At 41.0% G+C, this 22208-nt stretch overlaps 1 protein-coding gene across 2 annotated transcripts in view; it reads right to left on the minus strand.

Moving 5' to 3' along the window:
* The window catches only part of SRGAP1 (SLIT-ROBO Rho GTPase activating protein 1), a 147750-nt gene that overhangs the window by 7629 nt on the left and 117913 nt on the right, over positions 1-22208 (minus strand). For both annotated transcript variants that reach the window (XM_027682219.1, XM_027682218.1), the window contains exons 16-18: positions 12669-12774; positions 9086-9310; positions 7920-7999 (exon numbers count right to left, since the gene is read on the minus strand). In XM_027682219.1, the coding sequence (XP_027538020.1) occupies positions 7920-7999; positions 9086-9310; positions 12669-12774 (411 nt within the window). The remainder of the gene's footprint in view (positions 1-7919; positions 8000-9085; positions 9311-12668; positions 12775-22208) is intronic.

The following is a 22208-nucleotide window of genomic DNA, read 5'->3' on the forward strand; positions in this document are numbered from 1 at the left end:
TACCAACTCAGAAACTTTCCAGAGATGGAACAGAGTGAGATGAGGAATTCACTGTTACAAACGCAAAAGTAATGTATGGTGGCAGAAATTACTTCAATTACATAAATACAAATAAGAACCTAGCACTAATAGTATTAATTGCTCAAAATGCATCCCTACTGGATACCCACGGAAGACCAGACCTAAGCATGTTTTGTCTCAAATGTTCTGAGTATTGCTACAGGAAAGGTGTGATTGCAGGAAGGGCAGTTGTAGTGGTTTGAACCAGGTTTTCCCCCTGAAACTAAAAAAGTGGTAACCCCCAGGGGGTGGTGACCCTTGGGGTTTGACCCAATCAGTGCTCCTGCAAAATATAAACATATCTCTAGACCGGAAAAGGAGTTGTACTTGTTGAAGAAGAGTGGCCATGTTGTGAAAGCCACGAGGAAGGGGCTTGAAGCCCCTCTGGGGGGCCCACAGCCCCCCAGCCCCCAGCTGGGGTCATAGAAACTTGGAAACAGTGTTAGACTGGACTGAGGTCTGTGACTTGAGAAGCTGAAGGAGTTTTCTCCACCGTGAGTGGGCAGACGGAGCAGCAGCAGAGACACCAGTGTCCGAAGAGCAGTGGCAAAGAGCCAAGCAGATAAGAAGAAGCAGCAGAGCTGCCGAGCAGGAAGACACAGAGATCTCTGATGGAGAGAGACAGAGAGAGAGTTTGGGTAAGAATTGAACAACCAAAACTCCCCAAACTCCCTGGAGACTCCTCCGAGAGAGAGGAGGATGATCAGACTCACTTGAAAGAGTCTTGGAGTGCAGTATGCACTGCAGAGAGGAGCTTAAGAAGCTCAGACCGTCCTGAGAGCTGAGCCAGGGCGGCCAAAGGAATGTGTGTGTGTGGGGTGACCTTGGCCCCCCCCCCTCGCTGCAGCTTCAGAGGAGCTAGCAGCCATCTTGAGGCAGAGCACAGAAGCTCTGTAAAGGGGCTTGACTCCCCTGAAGATACCAGACTGTCATGAAGGCTTCTGCACTTCATTGATATGACCGTGGTGGAGCAACCTTTGTCTGGGGTAACGCAGCCCACGGAAAGACCCTTCGTTTGGTGACGGAGGGCTGAGAGAGACTTGGAGACTCCCTCGTGTGTATTGGCAAGGATTCAGCCAACAACTGCTTCATGAAAGACACAGAGAGAGACACTGCTGCTCTAGAGAGACCTGCTGCTCAGAGACTGGAAGGGGTCTTTTCTTCTTCTTCCCTCCTGGACTTTTATTTGGAAGGGAGAAGAGATTTGGCCCATTGTAAATATTATATGTCATGGTAGAGATAGAGTTAAGATTGTATGTAATGTATTATACTATTTATTTATGTGTACAGTCTTATAATATAATTCCCTTCCCCCCATATTGAGTCTTGTGTTTTTGTCTGGAAAACCCATCTCACACTGAGTTGAGATGTGGGAGGGGGGCTAGGAATCAGGAATTGGATTTTGGGCTCTAAAGCCATGACAGCAGTGCTGTGTTGAGCCAACTCCCTGCTCCACCCCAAGACTCATGCTCAGTACCCCCCACCCAATTCACCACCTGGAGAAGGGCAGGCTGTGCACATGTGAACAAAACGCACAAGAAGTCTAATTTACCTAGCAGGCTGCACCAGGTGAACTACGAAAGGGAGCAGATTGGGCCCCCTTGCTCTCTTTTTTGTCTCTCTTTTCTCTGTCTCTCTTTCTCTTTTGTTTTCTTTTCTTGCTACCCCAGCTCCGGACCATCCGTGTGGCAGCACCAACGCGGGATCTGAGGACTGGTGATATTCTTTGTCTTCTTCCCTTGCTTTGCCTGGGCAAAGCACGCCTATCATATCCTACCCCATTCTCCATTTTGAAGTTTGTTGTGGGAATGGGCAGCTTGTGGAGGTGTTTGTGGCTTATAAGCCAACACCCTTGAATATTGGTTTGTTGTGGCTTGTGAGTCAGCACCTTTGCTTGTCTGTTGTGGGAGCTGAGAACTCGCTGAAGTGTACAGTACAAAATTAAGGGTTTGTTCACCTCCACTCTTGTGGAAGTCTATTGTAGGAAATTTAAGGGTGTGTTAGCCAATACCTTTTGAGTCTAAATATTGGACTGGTTGCCAAAGTTACGGAGACTGTACAATAAAACATAAGAGTTCTCTGACATGTGTCTGGTGTCTTTTTTCAGCCTGATGAGAATTTATAATGAACATCATGGCTCCTACCAATGGGTCATCACAATGGCTTGCTGACAGGCATTCCTTGGTGGGTGGGTGGGGGCTGACAGGTTTCTTGGTTCCATGGTTTTAAGCAAAGAAAATGTATTGACGTAGAAAGAAACATTCTGGAAAACTGGGAAATCTTTAATGGTGGTGTGATATTCTAATACGCTACCTTGTTGTCATTTCTAGATATTCTGTCTACAGACTACCTGAAAAGACAAAGCAACTACAGGCACAGAAAGACACTATTGCCAAATGAAAAGAAATAAAACCAAACATGCCTTTATCTTGCCTTATCTTTAAGAGGGCAATATGAAATCAAACAGCAATCATTTAACACTGACCAAAGAACGCAGTTTTTACACATATCATGTGTATTGCTTAAGGAATTTGTTATAACAAGGTATTACTGGAATCAGGTAAGATTGAAAAGGAGCAGACATTTGTATAAATCGTTCTCAGGCTGCAGCTAAGTTATGGGTTATAGTAGAGGGAGTCAAGAATTCAGAAACAAATCTTCCCAGGTTTCAGAGAGCCAGTCACTCACTAAAGGGTAGTACTTTAAAATGAAAAAAAAAAAAAAATTCTACCAAACAAAAAAACTTTACAATAAGTCCTAAGATCCCAAATTTCCTGCACATATTTTCCTTTGACATTCTCCGAAGTTAAGTGGTAATGGCCATGAGTACTGGATTGATTGATTGATAAACCCCTACACAGATTAGCTATGGAATTTCCCATTTCTTAGCTGACTTCAACAGACCATACACTGTCCCATATTTGAGTATACAGATCTTTTTATTTACAAATTAAGTTCTATCTCCCTTAGTGGAATTATGCTAATCTAAGTATGGTGTACAATGAGAATCTGCTTATTGTATCCTTCCACTGCCTGAAAGACTCACATACTTTTTCAGAGGTCGAAAGGAAGTTGTCCCACCAGAACCAGCTGTATGAACTGGTAATGTACCCAAAATGGATGTGAATTTTGGGATGTGTAGATCAGATTGCCTGGGTAACAAATCCCTCCTCCTCAGGAAGGAGTGCCCAGGAGATTTCACACAGATTTCTTAACAGGACAAAAAATAAATTCAGACAGTTTTTACTATGTTGAAAGGGGCATTTTCTTTGCTTGAATGTTGCTTTTAGGCAGAAGAAACAGAGATACAATTTCCTATAGCAAACAGTATTGAGACTGTACTTAAATAGTAATTCACCTTGTTACAGGTCAAGCCTTAATAGTGGAAATCAAAGTACCATGACAGTTACTCCTAGAAATAAATGCATTTTGGAAAGTTAAGCCACTTAATAACACGGTTACTGAATGACAGACAAAAATTTCCAAAAAGTTAAGGTGATGAAAGCTAAAATTGGGATCTGTAACTCAAATTCTGTGTGATACTGAATATCTAACAGTAAAATTGACAGCTGAGAGAAAAGTGTAATTGCACTGCTCTGTCCATACCTGGGGCAGCAACAGCAACAGCAACAGCAAGAAGTATTTGATGACATATAGGATCTCACCAGCTATCACCTCTAGTGAATCAGGCAATGCTACGGAAGTGAAAAATTAGGACAAACTGAGGAACTGTGGGAAAAACTTCCACTGCTTGGAAGAGCAGAAAGGATGGAAGAAACATAAGTGTTAATTTTAATTTTGGGATTGGAGTGCCAGATGTAGGACTAACCTCCCAACAGAAGTGACAGCACTAAAGTGGCACTTGGCTGCCTCTACACCTCAAGGCACAAGGAGATAGAGAATGGAGGAGAGACCATCTCCTGCACTTATTTTGGGGGTTTGCTGTTGCTCTGCTCTGTGTTTCCTCAGTTTTCCCAGGTGTACGCTGTGTGTCAGGAAAAAAGTGTGTCCTTGAACATCCTGGGAAAATTCTACCCCCCAAAGTCTTTATCCTCTTCTGCATCCCATCAGAGAATAGAGTGGCTTTGCAACTTCAGAGTCCTGTCCTCAGAACAGCAGTTCTCTCTCACTGGCAACAGCAAAATCAAAGAAACATTGCAAGGTGTTGACAAAGCAGAATTTGGCAAAGTGTTGATCACAGCATGCACTACTGAAAAGCAAAAAAATGACTATGTGCTGGGGACACAAAAACGACTTACAGTCTGACATGTCCCTGTAATTTTTGTTTTCAGCAGAACTACCATCTAAATTTTTACTCTACATTTATGACATATCTGTGAAGATATGATATTAGTTGCATGTATGTTTTCCTAGGAGAACTCCATCTGTTTAACTTCCTCAGGAAATGCTTACTTCCTTTGAAAACAAATCTAGTCAGCCTTTTCCATGTGACTCCAATAAGAATAAAACATTTCCAGCAATTTGAAGGTAAAGGAAATATGCTAAAAACTGGTTCAGCAAAACAATGTCCTTTGAATCTTTACTGCAGAGGCACTTTCAGATAAAGGTTCGTCTGCAGCAAAATTACAGATAGATTTTTTTTATGTGGTTTCTCAGCTTAAGTACAAATGTACTGAACTTCACAAATTAAATTTCATTTCCAGATTTAGGAGAAAGAAAAAACTTCTGTGTTTTCCTTATGGAATACTTTCTGCACATTTAAAAAAAGACTGAAAATACTACAGTAAATGCATCTCCTTTTCTTTCCCTCTTCCCTTTCCAGTGATCAGCTGAAATGTATGAACATCAGTAACCTTAGGAAAAAAAAAAGGCAATTTGTATGTTTAAAATAAAGCAGTTATGAAGTATTTATATGCTCAGTTATAAGTTCCAGCTCTCTTTTCCCCAATCTACTGTATTTTACCTCTGCACACATAATTCAATTTTCAATTTTCATAAAGTCTGGTTGTTTTCTAAATTATAATTAAACATTTCTAGCACTACTGCCACAGCCTCTAAGGATGGATTTATTCTAGTAGGCACAGAAAGAGTCACTTGTAGTTTAACTTTAGAAAAACAGTAAGTAAAATAAATCCTTTCGCTTTTCATCATAGCCTCTGGATTATATTTCAATAACCCTGTAATTCCTGTGGGGTTAGCTGCTTGGTCTTCCATATATATACATTTATACCTATCATTTTAGCATAAAACTAACCAGATTTTCAACACTGAAAAAAAACCCTTCACGTTTATAGAATCTGCTTCTTCCATGTCCTAACAGAGGGAAATGTGTAAGTAGCACGTGTCTGCTCGATACAGCAGCAACGCTGCACCTCCCTTTCTCTCTCTCCACGTACAGCTGGTAGTGATGCATTCAGCATATAATCGATGAATCAATCACATTAAACCCCCAAAATACTCCAGACCTTTCAGCAAAAGCTTTTTTTTTTTTTATCCACCACATGTCAATCAGTGACTTTGACGAAGTTCAATATGCAAACTGAAAAATTCTCAGCTATTCTCATATCTGGAGTAAAAAATAGTTTTAAAAGGAATTGTCCAAAGCACAAACACATGAATGCATGTGCAAAGAGACGGTGAGTGCATTTAATTTAAAGTTTGTAACCTACATTAAAAAAATGTGCTATTACAATGGAAAGCCATATCCATGGAGCTTGCAGGCTGGGCATCGAAGACCAACACTGTTTTGTATACAATACAGGCTTGCCAATCTTTATCTTTCCAGCAGTATTTCCCAAGCTTACAAATATATTTGTGCTAACAATTATTTCTCTATAAACACAAATGTCCGCTTCCTTTCAGCACTGAATTAATTAAAAAGGTGTGATGAGGCAGCAAGAATTAAACTGCTGGCTGATCTGGTGAACAAAAACCCATGTCTTGAGCAGGTAAATATTTTAACAGAACTCTGTCCTGTTACCAGCTATTCTCTTCAGGGTTTGTCTCCACCAATGACACAGACGTAACACAAGTAACGCTATGACAGGAATGTAAAACTGGTATTATAACAACACAGTGGTGGGGCAGAGCCCATGATGATTGAGGCACAGGTGATGCACCACGTGTTGTCACGGTCCTGCTCCTCTGTATCCGGCTGATGTTTTCATCCTTCCTAGGCATGGCTTTGAAGTAACTGCTTTTGATTGCTGCTGAAAAGCTGCACCTGTCTCCATGCCCGCTTACACCTTCATCTCTCAGTTTGGTCAGAGGACCCTGAAGTCGGCCCCTATTGAATTGTTGTGTCACCTGCATTTCACTACTTCATTTGTGCTCTAAATGACAGACAGACAGACTTCCTCATCTTCCACTCTTGCTTAATACCTCCAGTGGAAGAAGGAGCTCTTCTAAAGTAAAGCTATACTGTCTCAGAAAAATAAAGTGCAATTACAAGTTTGTCCACACTATTTAGCAGAGATGAGTTATACAAAGACGGTGGGTTTTAGTCCTGCAGAGCTGGTCAAGAGGAACCCATAAACAGGCTGTCTAGTAGAGCTGTTGGTATTCCTGACTGTGGGCACAGCATGGCTATACACCCCAGGCAGAAGATTGATTTCTCTGCTATTCTCAGTTTTTCGCCCTTCTGTGATGCCTGCCTATACAACTCTCCCTCCTCTCCAAACAGCTGCATTGACAGACTCTGCCTGCCCCTCCTCACCTCGGCAAAGTGGAAGAGACAGACAATCTGTCACTGACAGCCTGTGTACGTGACAAAGCAGATGGGTACAGCTAGAGTGGAACTATTGCTTACATTGTTCTGTGTGCAATGGGACCACTGTAGCCAGGTTTCCTACAGCTACATCTTCCGGTTCCCCTTCCCTATGGCAACTGTCCAGCTCCTAAACAGTATCCCTTATGACATTCTTTAAAAAAAGAAAAAGAAATTCCTTCTCTGCTGTAACTCTTTTCCTCCCCTTTTGTCCCCTCTGTCTTTTCCTCTTCCTCCTTCCACACATCCTCTGAAATGGACAAGAAGCTTTTGTTTCTGCTGCTGCTAACTGCATGTGTGCTGGTTGCTCTGTCTGGGTTGCCTGCTGGTCTAATATGCAGTGAGCTCACACTGCAATATGCTGCTCGTCTCTACAGGGAGTGTTATTCTGAATCCTTCACCTCTAACAGGCTACTAATTCTCACAAAAATGGTAGTTATTTAACAATTTTGAGATTTCTTTCTACCTGTTCAATTTGTTTGACACTAGGCAGAAGTTACTGTGAGGGACATCTGAAGGATGGTTCAACTGTCGCAGTCAAATACACCTTCATGACACGTGGCTAAAAAGAATTAATGTAATAGAGATGCATCAGTTTTTTCATGGATATTTATTGTACCCAGAACTGTCAGAGTACGTGTGACTGATATTTACGGAAAATTACTACTGTTCCAAAGTTTCACTGTGGGGGGTACACACATGTTTTTTGGTCGTTATAAATCCTTTAGACAGAGCAGCTTTTAAATTCATATACAAATAGAGCCTGAATGGCAAATATTCCTTAGTTGAAATATTTAAAGGTAAGCTTTTGAGGAGTTTAGTTTTTGCAGACAAAAAAGTCACTAAAAATGTAACATTATGTCAGAAAATAATATGTGCTGACTGAAATAGTTTCTCTCTTGCCCTTCCTGTGACTGGGCAAATCGAGAGAGAACAAGGAAACAGCTGGTCAAACACAGATGAATCAAGAGTGCAAAACCACACAAAGAAAGATTAAAGATTTACTACTGAACACCAGGACTGAAATTTCCTTCTTTCAAATGAGACACAATTAGGAAAGGAAGAAAGTCTCCTGCATGGAACACTTGTAAAACTTACTCCCATCAAAAGCACAGTAATGTAACAGACATACCGTCTTCACTGGTGTGGGGCTCTGTACTGGCATCCTGGTCCACTTCCTCCAATGTACCATGTTCGCTGTACGGGCTGTCACTGAAGGGAAACAAAAGGTTAAGCAGAGAGTGAAACTACATACATCAAAAATATGCCACCCCCATGAGATTATTTAAAATTATTCTTATAATGTTACAAAGTTATGTGCAACATTATGGAAGAAGCCTACACACCCTTCCTTGAAACAAGATCTTCAGGTATTAAGAAGTCCTCAGAACATTTGAATCCTTTATTTATAAAAAGTGTGTGTGTGTGCTGTCAAAGGAGTGTCCTGGTTTTGGCTAGGATATAGTTAATTTTCTGCCTAATAGCTGGTTTTGCATTTAGGATGAGAATAAGGTTGGCAACACTGACGTTTTAGTTGTTGCTGAGCAGCGCTTACACTGAGTCAAGGACTTTTCAGCTTCTCGCTCCACCCCATCAGTGAGTGGGCTGGGGGGCACGAGAAGCTGTGAGGAGACACAGCCAGGACAGCTGACCCCAGATGACCAAATGGATATTCCAGACCATGTGGTGTCATGCTCAGTATATAAACTTGGGGCAAAGCTGGTCAGGGGCTGCTGCTCCGGGACTGGCTAGGCATCAGTTAATGGATGGTGAGCAACTGCATTGTGCATCACTTGCTTTGTATATTCTAATTATTATTGCTATTTGCCCTTTCTTTTCTGTCCTATTAAACTGTCTTAATTTCAATCCATGAATTTTACCTTTTTCCCCCCAGTTCTGTCCCCCATCCCACTGTGGGGGGAGTGAGCAAGTGGTTATGTAGTGTTTAGCTACTGACCCGGTTAAACCATGATAGAAAAAAGGAGCAGGCATCCTAAGCTGAAATTTGATAAGGTGGTTCACAGCCAGAGTAACAATTTCCTATCTGTCTGTGCACTCTGCACAGTACACCTGGAATTCTGGCTGTGTCTGGCTGAACACATGTTGTAGGGAACCTCATCATAATTGACTTTGCTTCACTTTTTTATAGTTAACGCTTTATTATGTGAACCTAAATGCTCTTCTCATTTATCTTCATAGTCCTATTGTGTGCAAAAATAATTCTGTATCACAGGAATTATCCAGACAACAGCCTAATGATTTTGTTAAGATGATAGGAAGGGCAATATTCCGCCTTACCAGTAGTCATCTCCAGCCATGCATTTTTCATATACAGGTCCATCAAGTTCCTTCACATCTGGAAAAATAGCCTCATGATGGATGATGATAGTTTTGATTATCTCATTCACATGCGCCTGACAAGACACTTGGTCTTGTACGTCTGGAACAGGCATCAGGGTTGGCCCAAAACAAATGGCCAGGTTGTATGGATCCATCATGTTTTCATCACTGTACTGCGAAAGGCTGTTATAACAGAAAAATCAAGAAAAATTGACTTTTCTACTGCAACTAACCTTAACCTGAAAACTGGAGGAAACTTTATGTTCGATCACAACTTAGAGATTTCCTGTTCTCATTGAAAATCCTACATAAAGTAACAAAACAAAAAAAGATTTCTTCCATAGGTTATGCCCTTTATGAAGTGAGTTTATACCACATATATGTATGTAAATGTATGTGTACCCACACTACCATGTTTAGTGTACACTGACTTAATGGGCTAATATAAAATGCATCAACTGGTGCTGTTTCTATCTCATCAGCGCTTATCCTTGGAGCTCCAAGTGAACTGGATGCAAAGTGGGTATACATTTCTCATCGGTGTTTGATGCACCACTCCCTTCAGCTGGCTATGTAACTTAGGCAGACTGAATTGCCTTCTGGCAGCAACTAATTTCCTGGATCTTGCAAATTCTCTTGTGACTTCAGGTTTCTGTTTTTACCATACAGCCTAAAATTCCTAAGAACCTTAACTTCTGCCAACAAACTCCTACAATAGTTTCATTATGGAAGTGTCCAAACAAAAGGCTTTGACTGTTCTTATTAATCAATTTTTGCAAATTCTCCTTTCTTCCAGAAAATGCAACTGAAAAGTTTTGAATGAAGAGTTGCTATGCATTCTCTTTTTTAAAAGCATTGTCATTTCTAATGGAAATGCTGGATTTTGAGTGGTTCTATGTAGGACCAGTCAAACAGAACCTGAAGTGCTCGGATGCCCTATACTATGTTGTTCTGCACTCTGATGTTTGCTTCTGTTCAAATACAGCATCATATTTCCCCTAGAAAGGGAATTTTAAAGAGTGGTTTCCACACACAAACTATATAAATGCATGAAGCAAACCTTCTAAATTACTTCCCTCATAACTACGTCATAAAGTTAATCATGTTCCCCATTTTTTATGCCATTTTATCCTGTCCTGTATGTAAATTGGAGACATCTTGTTCTACCGACTTATAAGGTAGTTCATCCTTTATATGTGTGAAAATTCTGTAAAACATTATAACTATCACCATGAAATGTGAAGTTCTGCTGATGGCTGGCAATATGTAGGGCTCAATACTGGGGCTGATGCTATTTAACATCTTCATGAATGACTAGCCGAGGGGATGGAGTGCACACTCGGCCAGCTTACAGATTATGCCACACTGGGGAGGGTGCAGTAAATATGATAAAGGTCAGAATTACCATTTAGAAGGACCTTGACAAGACAGAGGAATGGACAAATGGGAATTTCATCAAGCTCAAAAAGGATGAATGCAAAGTCCTGCCTACAGGATGGACTAATTCCACATACTATTAGTCTGGAGCTGACTGTTGGTTAGCAGCTCCCAAGGAAAAACATTGGGAAAAGCCCTACTTGGACAAGAAGTTGGATGTGATTCAGCAATGCATCCTCCTGCAAAGAAGGCTATCTTAGGAAGAGAAAAGCCAACAGGTCAAGGGAACTGATTATTCCTCTTCCACCTGGTGCTCGTGAAGCTGCACATGACACTTCTGTATCTAGTTTTGAGAGACTGGCAAACTGGTGCAATTCCAGAAAAGGACTACTGAGATAGCTGGGGAGCTGGAGCATATGGGTTATGAACTAAAGTGGAGAGAACTGGGTTTGTTCAGCCTTTGCAAGAAAAGGCTATTGGAGAATTTAGCTGCAATCTCCTACTATATACAAGACTATAAAAAAGAGCAAGACAGACACAGGTGCAAAGGGATGAAAGGCAATAGACACAGCAAGGGATATTCCAACTGAAAGCAGGAAAAAATTTCTTTACTGTAAGAGTGACCAAGTACTGGGACTGACTGCCTAGAGAAGTTATGGAGTCATTGCCCGCTGAGGTTCTTGACTGCACAAAGCCTTGAGCAACCTGATGTAACTTTAGAAGCTCTGAGAAGTAGGCTACATGAGGTGAGGTCTGCCATGAGATCTGATAACTTCATGTGGCCAAGCAGGCATAACTGCATATGCAAAAAGCAGAATGAGATTTGCAGAAAGTCAAATCATGGGAATGTTTTTCCTCTGGATGCACGAGGAGCAATTTGGAGCCAGTAAGGAGGAAGTAAGTCTACTTCCCAAATTGCATTCCTGTGGAGAGCACAGATGTAGCAAATGTGACCGTGTAACAAATACAACCCAATACAGCTCTGGTCAATCCGGATGTTTAAGCAGAGGAGAAGCTGTGATAAAAGCCCTTAAGACATTTACATGGTGTCACTTTTGGGGGATGAATTCTGTTTCAAATGGTTATTTTCATAAAACTTTAGATCTCTGCCCCTCTCTTCAATATTGCTTGAAAGTGGTTCAGAAACTGCTAGAAGAAAGGAAATGGGAACAGCTGTGAATACAGGCATGAACAAATAACCCAGCTGCAAAGGCCCTGTTACTATAGGAACAGACAGGCTGGATGAAATGGGGAAGGTCGCAAAGACAGAATGAATCAGCAAAGGGCAAATTTAGGGGAAAAAAAGAGGAAAAAGGTGATATGAATACAGATCTAACAGGAAACAGACAATATGGCAGCAGAAAGAGAAAAGCTAGAATCAGGGCAAAGTGCACATAAGCATATTTTTCTGTGAAAACACTGGGGGTCAGCAAAAACCAGAGAGGGCTGTGCAAGAGTGGAGGGAAAAACAGTGCAATTGCCCAACTTGTCTTTTATTTTCTCTTCCAGAATGAAGAAGTTTTTTCTGGGATGATGAAGACACTAACACCACTTTCCCTTTCTCACACAACTCTTCTTCAAGCCTGTGTTTTGCAATGTGAGAACAAAGCTCCTTTATATCAAAGCATACACAGGAGATGTATGTTCTTTATACTCATACCCTGTTATAAGAAAATAGAAGCAGCCACAATAAGTCTCACCCTAGCAGTGTCTAGCATTAAACAGGTAGTTTGTAGTGCCTTTGTTGCTTGAATATACCAGGGTTCTTTTTTCCCATCAGGAGATAAAAGTCAGCTTAAGAAAAGGAAAAAAAAAATTTTTTAAATTGCATAAACTATTTTTAATGTAGTTACAGTAGTTGCTATTTTTCTTATCAGCTTATTTTGTTGTCAGCTTTAATGCTGTAGCCTGCACTTCCCATTTCAGACAAGACTTTAATCTGTCTAAGTATAACCTTGTTCAGTTTTAGACAAATGAAATTTTAATTTGAATGAAAACCAGTGTTTTCGTTCTATTTTCATTGCCAATTAGAAGACCATCTTTTGTGTTAAATGGAGCTTAAATGTAAATTCTACATAGAGTATAAGTAAACCCAAAGAACTTCAATGCCAGGAAAGGAAGGCAGATAAAAATACGAAACATTGGGTAATTATCAAGCACTTACTGATTGAGGAAGGCAAAGAGGTATCTCATCACTATAAGGACCGACCTGGGCAAAGTAAGAAGGAGTTTGCGGATGTGAAGAGCCCTCTCATAGAGATTGTCTATTCCTGCAAACAGAAGAAAATATTTTATGTTCCCTTGCATATGATTGTCTAAAATGATATTCAGTCAATTCACTCAATTTACTTTGACTCTTTATCATCACATGCCCCTAGTTGGTATTGTCTAATTTTGGCCTATTAGAAAAATAAGATCTAGAAGTTCTTCCCCCTCTCATTAAAACTGCACAGTTTAAAATGTCTTTAGAAGAAGGTACAAATCTGCCTAAGTCAAACCCTGGCCACTTGCTGAGCATGACAGCTCACAAAATCACAAAATCAGTACATAAATAAGCTGAGAGAACCAAGGAGAGATGTTTGCTATCTGTTTCAAATACAGGTACATTCTCTTTATTTGAATGTTCACATCAGATATATAATCTTCCAATCATTGAGCTTCTCTATTAAGTTTTCTTAATCAAATGTGCAGCTATAACTCTCTTACTGGCAGAGTAGGAGAAAGGCTTCCTATTTTTTGGTAGGCAAGAAACACAAAGATCACATTTTTCCCAAACAATTTTATAGCACTCCACCAAAATTCTTCTGAAGCGGGAAAAACACAGTCAGCTAATAAAAGCATCAGTTCCTAATGTCTTGTACCATGGATGCACTATCTTCTATGTTGGTCAGAAAGATTACGTGGCTGCAAGTGGGGCAATGATGGGATAAAAGCTTGAACTGTTTTTCAAACAATTTTTAACTCAGTGTGTTTTCTATGTAAACGACACTGTTGGAAACAACCTAAAATTTCAATAACTTTTTTTATGTCAGCCAAGAAAGAGTGCTGGAATTAAGAACATCTAGAGGAAATCTTAGCTGACTACAGGAGAAATCCTGTCCTGTGGCGCTGAAATGGATATTCAAAAATCTGGAAATCAGAAACAGAAGCTGATTCCAATAGCTGAAAAGTCAACTGTACCACAAAATGTTGTATTTAGGAGTACACAATTAAAATAATCACTTACATAAAAATGCAAGTGAAAATAGAGTTATTGGTGTGTGTTACTTATGTGCTCTTTGGTATGGTTATTTTTACCAATCAGCATTTATTAGTAGATGCAAAACGTGTGCTGACTTATGTTTCTTAGAAGAACAACTGGTGTCTAGCAACTAGTATTTTGGGACCAAGAACTAAGCATAAGCAGAGCATGTTGGCAGCAAGACTTCTGGTTACCATGCAGAAGTACTATAGTTCATTAGGAAATGCCAGTGTAGTAGATAGATGTGACATCTACTCCCACATCAGCGTTTACAGGAGATTCCACTGGCTCAGCACCACTAGTGTGCTGGGAACAGAAGATTCTGGGATGGGGTGAAACTGGGCTCCATGAGAGTTTCTGCAGGAGGAGAACAGTGCATCACTGCTTGCATGAAGGAAGTCCATTTGGATCGTGTTATCTAGTGCAGGAACAGCATAGCAAAAACTCTGGCAGGAAGTAAAAACCTATTCCCCAGCAGAGCCCCTGGAGGCTGGACCAGTGTCTCTGGTGAGCTGCCGTAGAGTTGGTAGGGAAAAGGACTGCTGACAAGTTGGATAATTTATAACCTAATGAGTCACTCTGAACCCAAAAGCTAGCCGAAAATCAGTTCAAGCAGTTACACTTTTTTAAGTGGAGCATGGGACTTGAAACTTATTTTTATGTTTCTGTTAAATGTGGACTGTATGAGTCAAGAAGAATTATTTCGGACTACTGGTTAAGAACTGCAGTCCATGGCAGGGATGTACTAAGTCCAGGAGCTGCCTGCTTAGTAAGGATGCACAGAGCATCTACAATTCTCCTTTCCCATTCCAGTGCAGACCACATCTTGGATGTCAATGCTGTACACCCTCACTTCTGCAATGCAGTGCCACACTGCTGTTCTGCACAGCCCACAGACACCAGCTTTAGTGCAAGGCCTTTCTCCACCTGCCTCATCTAGCCACTCCCAGTGGAAGAAGCCTGCCCGCATCTTCAGTTCCCGTTCTTTCAACAAAAACAGCTGCTGTTACAGCTAGGGTGCCTTGTGAGTCTCCAGTTCACCTGACTTTTCTCCTGACAAGCCTGTCTGTGAAACTCTCTATGCAGAGTTAGAGGTCTAGGTGGTTTTGTGCACGGGCGCAGGTGGATTTTCTATGGAGTGGGGCTGAGGGAGGAAGGTCCAAAGGAACTTTGGTTACATCTTTCAACACTACCACCTCGGCAGCACCGTGTGCTGCATATGAGAAGCTGGAGAGAAGTTGTGATGCAACACCAGGACTCGTCTTCTGCATTACAGCCTTTCCTGGCTAATGGCTTGTGCTGCAGACCTGCCTCTTCCAGCCAGTTCTGGAGACCAGCCCTGGGCCAGGTTCAGTCATTGCTGAATTCAAATCAGTCCTGAGAAATGCACTGGCTGGAACCCCAGGTGAGTCCAGCGGCTCCTTCTAGCAGTGTGCTGTCTATAACGGATTCAACAGCTCTGTACAAATGAGTGAGCTAAACCAGGCTGGGGCAGTCTTGAACACCAGCAGGTAGCTACAACTCAATAGTTATCATACTCTCCAATGTGCTTGTGGTCTGTGCCAACCATAGCTCTTCCAAGCAGTTCCTACACATGGTTGACAGGATGCACGACCTAGGAACTGGCTCCAGTAGGCAGCATGGACATGGCAGAGTAGGTATAGAGAGTTTGACTGTATAGCCATGTGTTGAGCTATCCCAGCTGTCCTACCAAGAGCATGACCAGTACTAAGCATGCCATCTCTACTGAAGCAGTTACAAGTTATACATACCTGAATGATGTATTTCCAATACCCTCCTGGTAACCCAGACCCAGTTGCCGTGAAAGTCCCTTTATTTAAAATCCAAACTACTGCCCAGTGGTAAATTCATGTGCTTTCCACATTATTTTGAAAGGCTTTTATTTCCCAGCACTGATTTGAAGGAGCTAGGTAATTATGCATATTTGCAATATTTGCGTACTGCTTTTAACGAGGAGCTGAATTTCATCGTTGCTTGTGTGTATGCAGTACATGAGCGTTTGGGTACACAGGAAAGATGGAATGAATACAGAGCAATCTTTCTGCATCCAGGCAGAAAGAATTTGTGGCTCTGCTGCTTCCCATGCAGAGGAAAGAGAAAAGCATTGCTTGGCCTCTGCTGGCTTTGCTGTAGAGAGCCTTGGGGCAAAGGGCCATCCAACCTACAAGCTGGTTGCTGCAAGGAACCACTGGTAATCCCAACACTAGAGCAAGCTGGCCATTCTCCCCTCTCCCAGTACTTCTGTTAGAGACCTTCTTTTCAGTACTCTGATTTTCAAGAACTGTAATTAGCCCTACCTGAGTGCCCAATGAGGTATTACCCATTTTTCAGCTAAGAAAACAGAAGTGCTGATATTACATGACTTGTCCAAATAAGGCAATTAGCTGCCAAGCTGAAATAGAAATCAGGGGATTTGAAAACTGGTTCATTACTCTAAGGATGAGACTCACATTCCCAAACACAAGCAAGAGGACAAGCCTCTGGCAAGGCCAAGCACACTGAGAACTATCATGATTTTTCTTACTGTGAAGAGAGAGGCAGGGAAGAGAGATCTCTGTGAAGGACACAGGAATATCAACCGCAAATCAAGACTTATGTCAGCTAAACATCACACAGTGAAATGGCTGTTATTTTTTAGTTCTCATAGCAGTGCAAAACTTTTGGAGCTCTGGTCTCACACACCTGCCTTCCAGACCTATCTCAGCCATGGGGGTCAAATCCACAAGCAGGAGTTTCCTGACAGCAAGATGAGAAGCTGTTTGGTGTGGGAACTCTGTGCTTCTACCAAAGCAAAGCTGCGGTGCAGCCCAGAGCACAGAAGACATTTGTGGGGTGAATAGAGAAGGAGAAGAAGCCCCGTTCTGGGGTTTCATGACTACAGCATATTTTGGAAGAGCTGGGCACCTGTGCCCAGAACTTTTAATGTATTTTCATCATACCATAGTGGAACAAAGTACCCTAATAATATAAGGAACTTTGTTTTCTGTGTATTCATAAAATTATCTAGGCATCTAAGTATCAGAGGTGTTTGGTATCTAAGGAATGTCCACCAGACACTACAAAAAATGAAAAACAGAGAGCTTGGAGGACTCTTCAGAGGTAATTTAAGTGTCAGCCTCTGACTTCACTTTAATCACCTCTGAGAGGTGTCTGTCTATCCAACTTATCCATAAAATCCTTCAAGGCGGCAGATCACAAGTTCCACAAGAAAATCTGCTGAGGTGCAATCCTGTATTGTTCTTGGAGAAGATTTTATTTATTGATCTCCCATGGACTTCCTCTGGAAACACTCCATGTCCTTGAACTGGATGAATGAATCCAGATGAGATTAATGTCATTGCATAAATGAAAGAATTACTTATCAGCTAGCTGCCTCTTTGTCAGCCATGCACTAAGGACTGGTTCTCAATAGCATGCGAGAGACATACATCCTAGGCACTCAAGCCTTAAAAGGTGTGATCTGCAGCTTCCAAGATCACTGGAACCTCTTCTGGAGAGGCAGCATCACCTTTGCTTACTGCAGAGACGCACAGAAACAATGAATGTCTACTTTTCTCTTTCATGAGAAATAACCCATTTTAACCACCTGGTCAGTCTTGATGAGGTTTTTGCAAAGGTAGACTCTAAAGTGAAACAGATAGAAGTGAACAATCTGCCTCAGAAGACTAAAGGAAACCTGAGAGGGGAGAAAACACAATTACTAACAAAAGCCCCCAGACACAAATAAACCAAAACTAAATTACAAATGAATACAGGCATACATTCATCCTAAATAACATTAAGAAATGTAAATTAAAGTTTAATTAAGCAATAATCCTGAAGTAGTGGAGCATATAAAAGGCAGTAAATATTCAAATATATAGATGCAGTGATGGAGAACAAAAGACTTTTGCAAGAGAACAATTGCTGGTGGTTTTCAAGTATTTTGGGACAACTGGACAGCTGCATGCTACTTGGGTTTTGTTAAAAATGCTAAAGAAGCACTGCACTTTTCCTGGTCTTGGTCCTACACATGCCCTCTCCTACACTGGAGGTGAGACATGGTTACCAAACAAGAAGGTTCAGGCTGGGAGCAGAGCTCAGAAACGTGAGTTCTGGATTGTCTATGTTCTACCACCCTCTGTTAGTAGCCAGCCTCCACGGCCCAATCTCAGAAGGAACAACAGGATTGCAAAGATCTGGCAAAGGGAAGATATTATTGATCAGAACATATGGAAGGAGAAACCTGGTGTCAGCAACTAATGAACTGTGCTACAACTAACACCCAGTGCTGTGCAAGGTAAGCATATTTCACAGGCAAGGGTAGCATAAAGGAGAAAGAAGAAAGCAAACAATGGTAATGTAAAATGTTTCTCTCCTTTAGGACCACTGTTTTGAAGGTTAAAATCTAATGTGATATCTCTGTGGGGGGGTTACTTGCTACTTCCCCTTAGTGCAGTGCCTACTAGTAACAGCGTGAATGCCTAATGCATATTTTACACACCCCGTGAATGTCAAATGGGACTGAGTTACACTCGCAGATGTAATTTTTATGGTCAATTTGCAGCTGACAAGTTATCTACATGCATATGTATTAGTGCTGAAGTTAACAATTTGTGCCTCTTTTCACTTTGGTAGATGAGTCCAATCCAGCTCAAAGATATGTATATATTAACTTAGCAATGCCACTTACAGCTCCTTCAGACCTATTTAAGAAGGCATTACAGGAGAACAAACTCAGCAGTCTCCACTGTCACTTAGGGAGGGAAACACTTGCTGTTTTGTTGAAACTTTTCCAGGAGGAGTTGACTATTCAGAATAGTTTTTTACTTTTTAAGTAATGGGCAATAGTTTGGAAAAACAATAAAATAATTTCCCTTCATAACATTTATGCCTTTAGGTAAATGGGCACTGCTGGCAGCAAGGGACTCAATAAAATCAGAAGGAAAAAAGATGTAAGTTTTCATCCATCCTGCCGTCTTCATATATGAAATTTAAGGCAAGGGAGATGAAACCATGAAGAATTACAATGCTCTGCACAGGAGCTAAGCAGTCTGAATAGCTGAGGTGTGTCTGCTGCTGCAGGGCACAGCTATGTATGCAAAATGGAGCTGTAAGTCACGTGTATAAGAGCTCACACCAGGAGAGGAACTGCAGTCCCCAGCAGTGAAGGTGAGTTACAGCTGGCCCTAAGCACAGCTTCAGCACCCTCTGCCTCCATGTAACTCCTGTTACAAATACTTTGCTTGTCTTTGGCCCAACCTGTTACTACAAAGGGCAGAGAAGAAGTGCAGTGCAACGTCTCCACCTTTCCACTCCAACGCTGGATTGCCCTCTACGTTACAGAATGCTGCTAGGACCAACCGTAGACACTCCTTATGCTGAGAATGCAGAATTATGGCCCATAATCAGATGGATGCTTTACATTCTGTTTTATCTTTTATGCTTGCTCCCACCCAAAGCATATAATTTGGTCTAAATTTTATCTAAATCAGATCATAAGCCCAAACAGAACAACACTGTTCTCATGAGTCTAATTAATACAAATTGCCATAAAAGTCACAGTAATTTTGCACTGTTTCCACTGTATTTACAAAATGGAAAGCATTAACTCACAATACTCTATTTCATTTGGAAATATATGCATAAATGCAAAGGAATTCCTCAGTGGCTATACTGAGGAAAGGTTCATTCTGCAGCTGTAGCCTCAATTATGCTTGACATCCATAAATAACTACTTCATTTTCAAGGGTTTTTTCACTGACAACATTACATTTCCATATAAAATGTGTGACATTCTGCCGTTTTACAGTTTTATGTGAACATTAACTTTATGAATTTGCTTTCTCCCTCCTCCCTATTGTAACCATTTCTGCCAAAGATTAAGAAATCACACTGACATTTATCTTCAAAAACTATTTGAAAACAACATAATGTTTATTCCTTTCCTCATTGTTTTTCAGACAGTGAATGCAGTTTGAATTAAGAGCATTTAAACCCTTTTAATTAAAATATCAAAGTTTTCTGGACTTTATGTATCAACTGTAATCTAAAGAAGTTACAGCAACCTGTGTTCTCACAGAGGAAAGAGACTCTGGCCCTGCTTCCATTAACAGGAAAACTAAGATACATAATAAGTGAGCACAGAAAACTATGACTGGTTCAAAGTCTGAAATGGAAGAAAAATCTTGCCTAGGTTGCTTTACTTTTTGCAAGATATCCAAAGCATTAAGGTTAAAATATAGCAATGGAAATGGTATTTTTTACTAACAGTTTATGACAGCATGTACCATAGAGGTGCTTTGTAAACTAAACCGTGACAGGTAGTATATTTTGAAATGCTTGCTGGATATTTTGTTTTGTTTGTTGTTTTTCAAAAAAAGGCATCTTATTCCCTGGAAGTAGTGCACCACTCAACAAAGTACATAGAATAGGTACCCAGCTGTAAAAACACTCCGCCTCAGGCTTCTCAGATAATCAGAAAATGTAGACACACAGCCCCCTGTTCCCAGCGTATGGTTCTGGGGCCGGCTTGGGTGTAAGGCACAAGAGCTGTTTCTTTCTTTCCTCATACCATATTCAAATTCCCCTCACTGTGAAAACACAAAGTAAACTCACTCCAGTGTGCTCAGAGAGAAAACCCGCTTTGTCCTATCATGGTCTGCACTTACCTCTCCTCCCTCTGCTGAAAGCATTCACATGCCATTTCAAGTGCCCCTAATGATAACCTTGTGAAAACCAAACCAAACAACAAAATCATCCTCCCCATGCTTCCTCCAAAACCTGCCAGAAAACAGATCTTGGACTCTTACAGTACATTATCAGGAAGAAAATCCTTTGCTTTCTTCTATAACAGCAATAGCAAACATCAAACCAAGCAGAACTACTCAGTAATTATGCCCCATTTTGAATGATAATCCAGATTTATGACACCCTCAGAGAACACTCAGACTAAACCAGGTTCAGAGGGCAACACCTCTTTCTCAATAAACATTTGAAAATGTTGCTGCCAAAAGCAGTGACTTTGTTCCAGGCTATTGGTTGTTACTGATTTCAGCTCTGCTGGATGATACTTCTATTCAAAGAAAAGGTTGTCAACTCTTTCACAAGAAAGAGTTGGAACATGCAACAATTGGACATTCTCTATAGAAACCAAGACCTAACACTAGGGATCTAGTGTTCATGGCCTTTTTTCTTGAAATTCTTAATAACAAAATAAATACCTTTCTGGGATAACTGAACTGGAACTCTCTCAGACAGTGATGCTCTAGAGGTTGGTAAATCTTTCCTGCCTGTGCAGGTGCCATGTACATCTACCTGATCAGTTCATTGAAGTTCTACCCCTCTTTCCAAATACCCCGTCCTCCTTTCAGAACCTTCAGTGGTGAATGGAAACCCTTTAAAATCATCCAAGTTCCTTTTCTTGGAACACATTTAAAAGACTGTTTTGGGCAAGTATATTTGCATTGCCTGAGCATTCACTTGTATAATCTCTGTAAACGGAACACTCATTCTTGGTATTTCGCAATTTATTTTACAATTGTATTTAAAGCTCTGCAACATAGCAGACTGCAATACCATCTCCATATATAAGAACCACCATTTATATTTTTCTTAATGCTTAGTCAAAATAATGAAGACATAAAGAGATCCAGTGCACAGAATCTGACAGCAGAAACTTTGAAAAAGAAATCTGGTACAAATGTTTAACGATGAAAGTGATCAATAATTTGAACACTGTATCCAAGAATGTAGTAGATTTTCTGTAAACTGAAGCCACTAAATCAGTACATTTTTCCAGCAGACGTGCTTTAATTCATCCAAATTATGGAAATCGGCACAGGATTATTAGGTAAAGTTCTATCATTCCTGTCACACAGAAAATCACTCAGTCAAAATGATCCTTTTTTAGATTTCAATTTCTATGACTCGCAGACATTTTCTGGGCTGTTGCACCACAGTTAGCGAAAGCTGAACTCAGGCAGAACAGAGATCATGCTTGCTAAAGAGACAACGCTCTCCTCAGCATCAAGGATCAGACTGAGAAACTGAGGTTTTGAGATCCTTTAGGACTCCTTAGTACCACCAAGTCTGTAAAAAGCAACAGCTGCACAAAACCCTGAAAAAAAAAAGAAACACAAAATATCGCACATAGACGTGGTCGCATGTGCGTGATCCACGTATTTGTAACCTCCAGGAGGAATTACTGCAATCCTCCCTATGTGGGAAGCAAACCACACATGTGTTCACCAAGTAGGGAGCTGAAAAACACACCTGATCACCAGCCCAGGACACATCAATCAGTGGTCCTGCCTGCTGGGCTGAGACCTCTGCTAAAATAACAGTTTGGAGAGAACCTGACCTAATTAATATCCCAAAGGACTGGCTGTTGTTACCTGTGAAACTGCCTTTTTCTCCATTTGGTTAAAGAAGGCAAGTTATAAAGGGTAGAAAGAAGGAAAT

The sequence above is a fragment of the Neopelma chrysocephalum genome, unplaced genomic scaffold (genome assembly GCF_003984885.1).
Source record: "Neopelma chrysocephalum unplaced genomic scaffold, ASM398488v2 Primary Assembly neopelma1_62, whole genome shotgun sequence".
Lineage (NCBI taxonomy): Eukaryota > Metazoa > Chordata > Aves > Passeriformes > Pipridae > Neopelma > Neopelma chrysocephalum.